The sequence below is a fragment of the Octopus bimaculoides genome, chromosome 11, assembly GCF_001194135.2.
Source record: "Octopus bimaculoides isolate UCB-OBI-ISO-001 chromosome 11, ASM119413v2, whole genome shotgun sequence".
Classification (NCBI taxonomy): Eukaryota; Metazoa; Mollusca; class Cephalopoda; order Octopoda; family Octopodidae; genus Octopus; species Octopus bimaculoides.
In genome coordinates this window covers 41098194-41110425 of record NC_068991.1, presented here as the reverse complement: position 1 = coordinate 41110425, position 12232 = coordinate 41098194, and the positions used below count along the sequence as shown (strand labels likewise).

General features: G+C 34.2%; 1 protein-coding gene across 1 annotated transcript in view; it reads right to left on the bottom strand.

Moving 5' to 3' along the window:
• The window catches only part of LOC106870599 (translation initiation factor IF-2, mitochondrial), a 35705-nt gene that overhangs the window by 22886 nt on the left and 587 nt on the right, over positions 1 to 12232 (bottom strand). Inside the window, exons 2-4 of the mRNA XM_014916732.2 lie at positions 7323 to 7487; positions 4946 to 5057; positions 2999 to 3061 (exon numbers count right to left, since the gene is read on the bottom strand). Coding sequence (XP_014772218.1) covers positions 2999 to 3061; positions 4946 to 5057; positions 7323 to 7481 — 334 coding nt within the window. The 5' untranslated portion in view covers positions 7482 to 7487. The remainder of the gene's footprint in view (positions 1 to 2998; positions 3062 to 4945; positions 5058 to 7322; positions 7488 to 12232) is intronic.

Below are 12232 nucleotides of genomic sequence, written 5' to 3'. Positions count from 1 at the left end.
TGTGATCCTTTGTAACAATTAGCGTAAGAGTCCGGCAGTCCCTATCTGAAAGTTTTGGTTTTCTTCCAGAGTTTTGTTTCAACAAGGAGATTTTTCCCTCTTTCTCAAAGGCTATCATTACTTTTGAGACAGTACTTCTTGATACACCAAACATCTTGGTTGTTTTCATTATGCTAGCGCCTGCCATACAAGCACCAACAATTTGATCTCTTTGAAAGTCCAATAGATCTGTCATTTTAATGAATTTTAATTACCTTTTTTTGATGATATCAGAAAAGAAACAGCAATTTTAGTAAAACATATTAAGCAACACTAATAGTAAATCAAAAAACATAAAAATAAACAAATTTTTGACGGTTTTATAGATATTTCAAAATTGTGATGCAATGATGCAAGGTGTTTCCATTATTTTGTCCAACCTCTGTAAGTGAAATATCAAAGTAATATTTTTCCTTTTCTAAAATGTCCTATTTTTATTCACCTTAAATGGGTCAGAGAAAGGGAAATATACCTTGCCTACTAACACCTCACCATACTACAAACAAAGTAAAAGTAAAATGTACTTCAACAGAAGAGTATTTTTCAGAAATAGAAAAAAGTACACTTCAGAATCAGAAAGATGTGCTTTGATATTTAATATTCTGACTGGTGACTCATTTGATGCAAAATAATATAAAATCACTCTGACAGTACAAGCTTTTTTGCCCCCAAATATAAAGTTATTTTCCTTATATTTACTTCCATAAAATTACTTTTAAAGAAAATAAATCTAGAAATAAAGGAGAGTTTACATATAATCATAAGAATATGAAAGAGAGAAACTTCTATATGTGGCACAATGTTTTTGTTTATCTTCAGGTTAACCCCAACCATGAAGACTTATCCTCAAAGGTATTCGAGCCATAACCATCCTGACTTTTTTACATATTAGGAACTTTATAGTCCAACATATCTTTTATTTAAGATAGTTTTGTGGGAAGATTTACATGTTATTTCTAACAGACAAATCAGTAGCTTATTATTTACTCATAGCTAAAAATGCATATATTTACAGGAAGGATTCAAACAGCACTATAAACTAGTGTTTCTTTATTATTCAAACAGCACTATAAACTAGTGTTTCTTTATTATATCACATATAGACATTATTGAATTACAATATATCTTTTATATACGAAAAGCAATCTTGGTGTAATTGTATAATGGCAAGAGATATACTGTGAACTAAATACTTTACAGCATTTAGTTTCATACTCCCCTCCCCTTATGTGATGACTTCAAATCCTGTTCAGATAGAACTTTGCCTTTCATCTCTCTGAAGTACTATCAATGTACATGGTTATTTCAATACAACACTTCACATATTAATTGCCATATGCTAGTGTAGGAAAACATTATGCAGAAAGAACCAATGCCTTCAGATATGCTTCATTCATCACTGAAAAGTAAGTGTGTGCGTGCGTGCGTATGTGTGGTGTACAGGACCCATAGATGCCTGTAGGTCTTCTTAGGCTGAGAGGCTAAAATAACTGAGTAGATTTTGAGCAGTTAATGTTCAGTTTGAAATGTTGCAGATTAACTGTTGCAGAAAGAAATAGGGCAAGAAGGGATTTACAGTAGGAATAAGCAGTGGAGGAGCAGCAACTGCATTAATTAGATTTTGAGGGGATTAACCTAGGTTTAGAAAGTTTAAAAGGATAAAAGAAAGTTGAGCAAGTTTAATAACCAAGTGGAAAATAAAAGGTAGCTGGGCTGCTAGAATCCTTCCCTACCACACTAGTGGGATTAACAGTTCATATCAGTCACCATATCAATGTTCTGTGCTTACTAAGTGTCAACAGATACCATGGAAAACATTTTTATGATTGATGAAAAAGTGTTATTGCATCAAAGAAATCAGCTGTGTTGATATGGGAAACAGTGCAAGAGACACACCAGTTCTACAGGTATGAAGCGTTGTGCAACAGAAGCAAGTGTCTATGTATGGAAATGTGTGCAGGAAAGGTAGCAGCTATGCTGATAAGGGGATATGCATAAGAAAGGCAGCTGTACAGGTATAGAAATATGTACAGGAAAGATTAGTTGTGTAGGTATGGGACACTTGCTGGATGAAGGAATATTGTCCATGGAAAATGAAAGATATACATGGAAGGAGTAGTAAAGTTGAACCTCAAGTTGTTGAGTTTTGGATTGCAAACAAAGGTGGTACACCACAACTTAAAACCAATCCAAATCTGGCCATATTGAAAAATGGATGTTATTATGATGATTCTAATTTGCTTACAATCTGATTTTAAATTTTCCTTCAGAAAAGCCTCTAAGGGTATCATTTCAATCCGAAAGAGACGTTTTTAACTGTTTAATGAGCTAAAAGCTAGGATAAACAACAACAGGCCTTTCAAACAGAGAAGTTTATCTTTTAGAAACAATTGGCATAAATGAGAATCTGTGCTGAAAGATCCTGCTCAAATTGGATTCAGTCAACAGTCTATACCTATCATTATCCTAAATATTCCTACGACTACATATGTACTGATTAAATCACAATAAAAGAATGAGTAATTGTATAAGAAAACTTTGGAATACTTTTCAATCAATCAAACAAACAAACAACCACCACCACCTACTGTTTCATGTTACCATGGGTCAGACAATTTGTTGAGGCAGATTTTTATGTAACAAGATGCTCTTCCTGACACCAACCCTTACTTGCTTTCAAACATGTTTTCATGGCAGATCGGAAACAAAAGATACCACTTGTGTGACAGTGACACTCATTTACAACTATCATGTGATGTTAAGACAAGGTGACATAAACACGCACACACATCTGTCTACTAAATCCACTCACAAGGCTTCGGTCAGAGCAGGGCTATAGTAGAAGCCATTTGCCCTGCAATGGTACTGAATCCAAAACTACTTGGTTAGAAAGCAAACTTCTTAACCACATCGCTACCTTTCAAATATTGATAAATTAAAAAAAAAAAGAAACACTTACCATTGTTAACATATTCATAATTGTCACCATCTTTTACAAATGTTAATGCTTCAAAAACATGATCTGCAAATCAGAAGCCAAACAGCATTTTTTTTTTTCCAATGAAAATTATTTTTAAAAAAATAATAAAAATACAAGTACAAATTGTACTGTTTAAATCTTAATGAAAAATATAACTTAGAAACTATAATTATGAACATAAAATAGTTATATTATTGTCTCAAGTCTGCTTGGGGCAGAACAAATAAAGCAGACATCATAACTGAGAAATCATTTTAAGAAATATTTGATTTTTAACCCTTTAGCATTTAAGCTGGTAATATTCAGCCTAAATATTTCAGCTGTTTTATTTTCAAACCAACCAGATTCTACTTCTCACACCTACCCTACAATGTTACTTTAACAATAAATGATCACATCATCAAAATCTTGAAGCTACAAGATAATGGATAATTAATTCAAAACAATGTAACTGTATAAGTATTACATTTGACAGAGTAATCTGATTGCCAAAGGGTTAAAGGGCTAGAAAATTGTAGGACTGAGAGAGGGCTTGTTTTCAAAAATATTTTTATATCAACTCAGAGATGAAAAAGCACTTTGTGAGATCAGTTAGAAAGAGTGCACCCTGACAAGTCGAATGGGTGCCAACAAATTAGTAAAGAATACAGCAGTGCAAATGCTGTCACTGCTTGGTGTTCATGGCTAAGACACTTGACTCGCAACAGTTAAGTCCACCTAGTTCAGAACAGATACATTGCAGTTGTATATTTTACTGTTGTAAGTAATATTCCTATCTACTATAGGCACAGGGCCTGAAATTTAGTGGGAGGGGGCTAGTCAATTACATCGACCCCCAGTGTTTCACTGGTACTTAATTTATCAACCACATAAGGATAAAAGACAAAATTAACCTTGGTGGAATTTGAACTCAGAACATAAAGATGGTTGAAATGCTGCTAAGCATTTCGCTCAGTATGCTAACAATTTTGCCAGCTCACCGCCTTACTACTGTAAGTAATAATAGAACTGTGCAAGTGATGACTGGTTCTTGACTTTCAATACTGATTGATATTTCTCCCAGGGTGAAAGTTACTTGTAATAGGTCAGCATCCACCCAGAGGAAGAGCTATCTTCTTAATGCCATAAACATAGACACTCTAACCTCCTAGATCTTTGAGATTTGAAAAAAAGAATTTTATCCTAGCTAGGCATACATTTTACTTGTCTGTAAGACATTTTCTAATCAGACATTGCATATATCAGAGCATTTCTAGTAGAAAACACACTGGAGTAGTTTCTCACTGCCTTCTTCAGGTAAGCATGATTCATAAGATTTTTAAGAAAAAGACTGTAAGAAATAGGATCTTTATACTATTCTTAGAAGTATTAGTAACTTTATGGATTTGCTGGGACTCTATTTCAACACTGCTTACTTATAAATATGAGTGGCTGTATCCATTTTCTTTCTAGAGAACTTGAACCTAGCACTTAATGATCCACTACCCCACTTCATATAATAATATGCTATGCTTCATATGATACCTATTTATTGTTAGTTTAACTGAACCAGCAAAAGTGCAGTGGCAACGACTGGATATGAAGAGCTGAGCTTCTGGATAGTAGGCCAGTACCCTAATGATTTGGCTATTTACAAATTTCAGATTATGTCTACATAGTGAAAAATGACTACTGAAATGCAGTGTGTTGTATAGATAAAGGTAGTGAATCATAAAGTAAAGAACATTATAATGTGACAGCTAATGGGGTAAATAGATCACCATACCTAAACTAGACAAAGCAACAGCACCCAAATATGCTTGCCTCAGTCTGCTTCATTGACAACAGGTTTTACCCTACTATAACAGCTAATTAGAGATTGTAAAAAGAAAGATGTTCCAATCATTCACATAAAATTAAACAGAAAATAGATGAAAATTGACTTGCCTGTGTCTTTTTCTAATGCTTTAGCCAACTCAGCAACAGTCATATTTGGAGAAATCGGAACCACTTTGGCATCTTTATCAAGAGGTTTTGGTTTAAAACGAACTGGATCCAGCTATCAAGAGAATTTAGAATTTCATTCTGTTAGATTTTAACATTATTTTTTATTACTATTTATAGCATTAGCAATTACAAATATTATGTTATAAAATCATATTATTGAATTGGCACCCATTTATCTAAATGAGACAAGCAAAGAGTATTTTGTTTGAATAACTGAGATTATAAACAAAGGAAACCATGCTGAAAATAGTTGCATAAGAAAAGTATGTTCACAGAGGTTTTTTGTCATTCAACTGACCTGTACTAAGAACAAAAAAAGTTGAGTGATGAAGACACCACTTATTTTGCCATACTTTTAGCCCTTTAACATTTAAACTGGCCATATTCAGCCCAAATATTCTACATGTTTTGCTTTCAAACTGACCATATCTAGCCTCTCACTGATATTCTAAAAATAAACAATCACATCATTGAAACCTCAAAGCTATAAGATAATGCATGATTAATTCAAAACAATTTGAATATAAAAGCATTACATTTGACAGAGTAATCAGAATGTTTAAGGGTTAAATCCTTCAGTAGGTCAGCTACCTTTTAGGAGTTAAAATTATTCTAACATTATTGGAAGTCATGATCAAACTTAGTCTAGTGGAGTGCTTGATACATGATACTTTTGATAACTGAACAGAAGATGTGATTGGCACATTCTTTAGTAATTCAAATTCAACTTTAATCATTGTAAATAAAACACAAAACGAAAGCACCAGTATTGTTCTAGAGTTCAGGTTACAGTATCTTTTACTTGTTTCAGTCTCAGACTGTGGCCATGCTGAAGAACATTTAAGTCAAATGAATTGACCCCAGTACTTATTTATTATTAAAGCCGGGTACTAATTCTATCAGTCTCTTTTGCCAAACTAGGATAAAACTCTTTCTTTGAAATCTCAAGGATCTAGGAAGTAGGGGTGTCTATGTTAATGAATGGATGCTGACCTATTACAAGTAACTTTTACCCTAGGAGAAATATCAATCAGTATTGAAACTCTAGAATCACTCATCACTTGGACTTCAATGTATCTGTTCTGAACTAGGTGGACTTAAATATTGAGAATTTGGTGTCTTGGCAATGAACACCAAGCAGTGACAGGATGTGTGCTGCTGAATTCTTTACTGATTTACTAGCACCCATTCAATTCAGCAAGCTGCAATCTCTGTAACTGATCTCTCAAAGTGTGTTGCAGCAACATAAACACACCAACACTGGTTGTTAAGTGGTGGTGGGAGACAAACAGACATGAACACACACAGATATATATGTATACAAGCTTCTTTCAGTTTCTGTCTACCAAATCCACTCACAAGGCTTTGGTCGGCCCGAAGTTATAATAGAAAACACTTGCCCGAGGTGCTAGAACTATGTGGTTGTGAAGCAAACTACTTACCACACAGCTGTGCCCGTGCTTATACATCAGTTTTAAGATTGTTTACTACTGGTGCAAGTGCAAATAAGCTTCAACTGTGTATTTTTTAAATTCTATATGGCAACTCATTTAAATTACAAAATTTCATTACATGTGTCTGTGTATGTGTGTGGGTAATTGTAGACAGCGATTCTAAATGAAGCAAACTTTATGTTTACAATTAATGCTTTAATGTGTTTATATGTAAATGCAGATTCATAATTATTTTGAAAGGTGTACATTCGTTTTTTGTTAACTGAAATCACATTTTAAATTACATATTATTAGATCAAATACATAATACAAAATATGGTTACTGAAGAGGTAAAATTACCTCTAGTAATTAAAGTAATTAAAATTTAGTAATTGATGTTTGTTAAATGTTTTTCTTTTCTGGTTTATCCAACACACATGAGCATGACAATGTATGCTGTAGTGCCATGAGATGAAGTAGAGACTATCAGTTATAGCAAGGCCCTTATTTCTTCTGATGTAGAGTTCTACTTAAAACATCTCCAAATAAATATTCATTTATCCTATGCTCTGGCACAAGAAATAGAATCAATGTGTTGACCTTTTAATAGCAAAAGGCCTATAATCATAAGTTATCAACACAATAAAACTACAAATCTGTTTCCAGGTCTGATTAATAACTGATAGATAGACTGAGGGAATGTGGAATACAACATTCTGCCTAGAAACATACCAAACTGCCTGCAGTGGGTTAGAAGCTACTCTGTCATTATTTCACTCAAAGAGAATTAAGTATTTTGAAAAACATTTAATGGATACAAAGTAATAAAAAACAATAGACAAGGACAATCTTTTAAAACAAATTCATGAAGAATGACTCTTACTTTTTTCTTTCTTTTAGCAAAGTAAACTGGAGATGACATGTAAAGCTGTCGCTTTAAAACATTTCTTGAATTCAATAACACATCAGTTGATTTTATGGCCTTAAACATGACATGCCTTTCAATTTGAAGTAGCAAACTTAAGATTCTTCCATGAGCCATTTCACCCTAGATGTTAAAAGAATATAGAAAAACAAGGTAGATATAGTCTAGTTCCAATTTCATATTCTAGTGGTATGCGCTGGATACTGAAACAGCATGTGAAATACCTTAAGGATATAGTAAGACAAAGGCTTCATATTTAAATGGCATTCCGTAATTCATAAATAATGAAGAAAATATCAAATAAACAGAACATGTGTCAATGCCTATTGATAGCAAATGTTGTGAAGGTTTTAGATATATATATATAGTTTGATGAAACAAGCAAGAGAAACACAAAATGTACGAGCAAATATACTTTGTGTTTAAAGTTAAATATCAGACTGAAGAAATGAGTGTTTTGCATTGAGCTTATCAAACTCATAGATTCATATATAAATATATTTATATGCATCTGTGTATACACACAAATATATATATATATATATATATATATATAGAATACTGAACAACTAATCAAGAGGAAGGCAATTTTTATCCTGTCATCATCACTCAGATGTGTCTGTTAGTGAGACACTTAGTTTCAATGGTCCATTCATTCCACCTGGCTTCAGGTAGATAATTTTTTTTTTTTTATCTTTTAGTCAGGAGAGAAGACAGTGGGAGAAAACTGGTGGGAGGGAGGAAGAAATATACCCTAAAACTGGAAACCTGACCCAAATTCTTGCAGCAGAGTAGATTCCATTAAAGGCACCCAAGTAACCAGGAGGTGGTTTTAAACTGGTAACAGGTTTAGTTTACCATCCAAGTAAGCCATGGTGGGATTTGAAAAAATCCTGGAACAAATACTACAAGGCACCTGGTCCAATGTTCTTACAGTTCTTGCCAATCCACTAGCTTGGATTGGTAGTTTTTATCAATTCTGAATGAATAAAAGACAAAGCTGATCTCAGCAGGGTTTAAACTCAGTGTGAAGAGAGTCAGAACAAATACCATGAAGCATTCTGTCTGATTCTCTAACAACTCTGCCAGTTCACTACCTCAAGTAGTTGTTGCTGATTGGCATAAATTCATTCTTATTAACAGTAACACTGTAGTATAAGTGATTTTGTTGACTTGCATTACTGAGTTCAAATTAACTTGTAATATGTTGGTGTACATTCCAGATAATGATGTGTCTTTCCTTTCATCTGCTTAATGTCACAGAAACTGGAGATAAGGACAAACCCAATAACACCATAGCGAACTGTGAAAGGAACTACAATAGCTCTACACACAGGCATACACATATGTATGTATGTAGGTAGGTAGGTAAGGTAGGTAAGGTAGGTAAGGTAGGTAGGTAGGTAGGTAGATAGGTAGGGATGCATGCATGCATGCTATCTTTCCTTTTTAAATATTTTAATTCTTTCTATAAGGAACTGGTTTCTAACAAAAAATAATTCTCGATCACTTGAATTTTGTATAATAAAAGTAATTGCTTCAAATTTTGGTACAAGGCCAAATATTTTAGTGGGAAGATGTTAGTCAGTTAAAAAGACCCCATTACTTGAGTGGTATTTTATTTTATTGACCCTAGAGGAATGAAAAGCACAGTTGACCCTGATGGATTTTGAACTCAGAAGGTACACTTGGAAGAAATGCCAATAAACATTTTAAATGTTAAATGCTAGAAAAATCTTGTATATTTTTACTGTTCCACTAAAAGATTGGTATTTGCAAAGTTTGCATTAGCCAATGACTTTCTTTGATTAAAAACCATAATGTTTCAAGACTGCCAATTGGACATCTACTATGTAAATTTATATTCTGTGTAGAGGAGCTATAGGTTTGAAAGTAGTTGTCCATAAATATTCTCTTTCCCACTGATTTTGAAAGAAATGTTCACACCTGCAACACAGCTGACATATATAGCTGTATATAATTTTTTTCTGTCCCATACAACTACATTAGACCTGTTATGCTTGCAACTGGCAGATGTTTATCCCAGGGCAGTCTTTCCAATAGGTGACAATGTATATAAAGCAACAATACATTCAAAGGAAGTACCTTCAAGACATTTTGCGGGCAGCTACTGATCATATGTAATATCGTCTACATAAATGTGACATAACATTTTCACTTGCTTCTCGGTGGTTTAAAGGCTTCACTGTTTCTTATGTTCACTAGCTATTTTGTAGCTAGTTCCTGCTCTTAAATTGTAAAAGCATAATCTTTGACACGTGATGGGACAAAATGGTCACTAACCTAAAAGAGACTACAGTGTGCTATGTTAACACCTTCATTAAGTTTATGGGAGACATACATGCAAAATTTTTGTTTATGTAGTATTTTTCTTCCAAATCTTTGTTGAAGTATGCAAGTCCAATTCTGGAGGGTTAGAGGGAAAGTAATCAGGAAGTGAGTACTTCTTGAGGAGTTCACTGCAGAACTGTATGATGTTGTTCACTTATGAACAACACCATACAGTTGGTTGATATATTTTTTTTGCTGTCAATGTTTAGTAGACACTACAAGAGCAATGCTATATGACACTAAAAGGCTGATAGACTAATCTTAAACCTCTTCCCTCCTCTTTTCCACTGTTCATAGAAGCCTGCAGTTAGTGTCAAGATCTTATAGGTTTTAATTTCTATTAAACAGATATTCTCTAAAGATCACCAGTCAAGTTCCCCAAATGTTAATATCAGTACTGATACTGCAAATGCAATGTGAAATATTGTGTAGTAAGAAGAGATTCTGACTTACATACTTTTTAAAGTTTGGTATAATAGTCTTTGGCTTTACTCTATCTTTGTTCACAGCATTGTCATATGCTATATGTTCATTGATATGTAGATATTTGTTACACTAGTTATGTTGAATAAGGATGATGGAGAGACCATTCTGTTATATCCACATATAACAAAAATCATGTACCAAATGCTACACTTTCTCTTCAAAACCTAAAGCAGTTTACCTCTGAAAGTTTCTGACTCTTTACAAAGTACAAATGTACTGGTTGCATATATGGTATAGTGCCACTGTAGCATCTTAGAAATGTTCCTTTCTCCCAACAAACTATTTCACGAGTTACACATTTTTACTCACACACATTGACATGTTGCATTCTTCTTCTGACTTCTACTTTTACTACAATAGTTCATGCTGCTCTGAAACTAGCAATTTGTACAATACTCCTGCCCACCCAATGCTGCAGCTTCCCTCTTCTTGTCAAACTTGCTACATCATACTCTGCAAATTTTGCAAAAAATATTGCCCAATTCTTACTTTCCAGAACTGCAATCCCCCTCCAAGACTTCCTCATTACTCAAGTTTTCTCCACAGACTGACCTACAGAATAACAAGCTTTACTAGCCTGAGGGAGTCTGCAAAGTGGGGACATTGGATTATGTAGTCCTACATTGTGAAGGTGCATGGCTCAGGTAATGAGTTTGATTCCCAGACCAGACTGTGTTTTGTGTTCTTGAGCAAGACACTTTATTTCACATTGCTCCAGTTCAGTCATCTGTAGAAATGATTTGCAACGTCACTGTTCCAAGCCATATCGGCCTTTGCTTTTCCCTTGGATAACATCAGTGGCGTGGAGAGGGGAGGCTGGTATGCATGGGCGACTGCTGGTCTTCCAAAAACAACCTTGCCTTGACTTGTGCCTCAGAGGGGAACTTTCTAGGTGCAATCCATAGTCATTCATGATCGAAGGGGGCCTTTAGTCCTCCATTAGATTTGTTTATTTTAATGATTTAGTAAAAACAATATCTGTAACCTCTTTCAGATTGGTGGAAGAAAGTTATCCTTTGATGGGAGAGCAAATGCTTGCAACAAACTGGCCTGTAATAAAAGTATCCAAAGAAAAGTAATGGTATTAAACCAGATGATAGATTAAATCTACCACCCAAAAACAGAAACAGTATCTCCGACGAACTTCTACACAGTTTCTATCTCTCACATTCCACCTAGTAAGGCTTTAGACGACCTGAACCTATAGTAGAAGACATTTGCCGAAAGTGCTGCGCAGAAAAATCGAATCAAGAGCGATGTCGTTGTGAGGCGAACTTCTTAACAACAAAACCATTCCTGTCCATACAATATGTCTGGCTAAAAGATGAAATAGTCACAACTGAAATGCCTTTGATCATAGATTTGCGTAGTTAGGATTGACATTGCAATAAACAATAAGAAACGAATGCATTCTTAATAAAGAATACAACAAAAGGATTCATAAAAAGTAATTATTTTCAAAATTTAATTAGCTGGACTTGTATTTGCATACATGTAGTTTGGCAATCTAAAAGAAGAAAAAATCGTAGGGTCATAATGAACACACGAATGAAGTCAAAAATAAAATAAAGAAAAACAAAACGGGACGACCGAAGTTTCTGATTCATAAAGTAAACCCGATACAGAATCAAGGAAATCTATAAATTTTTAAAAAAAATTATTATTACACCCGTTTCACGAAATGGATGTAATAATAAAAATTTCGGTAAATTTTCAGATTAACACCCGCACGATTTTCACTAGGGTGTTAGGGTTAGGGTTAGAGTTAAGGTTACGGTTACGGTTAGGGACGGAATTCCCTAACCCTAACCGTAACCCTGACCCTAACGCCCTAGTGAAAATCGTACGGGTGTTAATTTGAAGATTTACCTTCCGAAAGTTCATCGACCAAAGATTACACCAGTCTCATGAGACGGGTTTATAATAGCAAAAAATTACTGCAAAAATATCCCACAGATTGATATATACTAATCTGAATAAAAGAGACAGGATGATCACAGCGGGAATGTATTTGATCATGTCGTTCGATT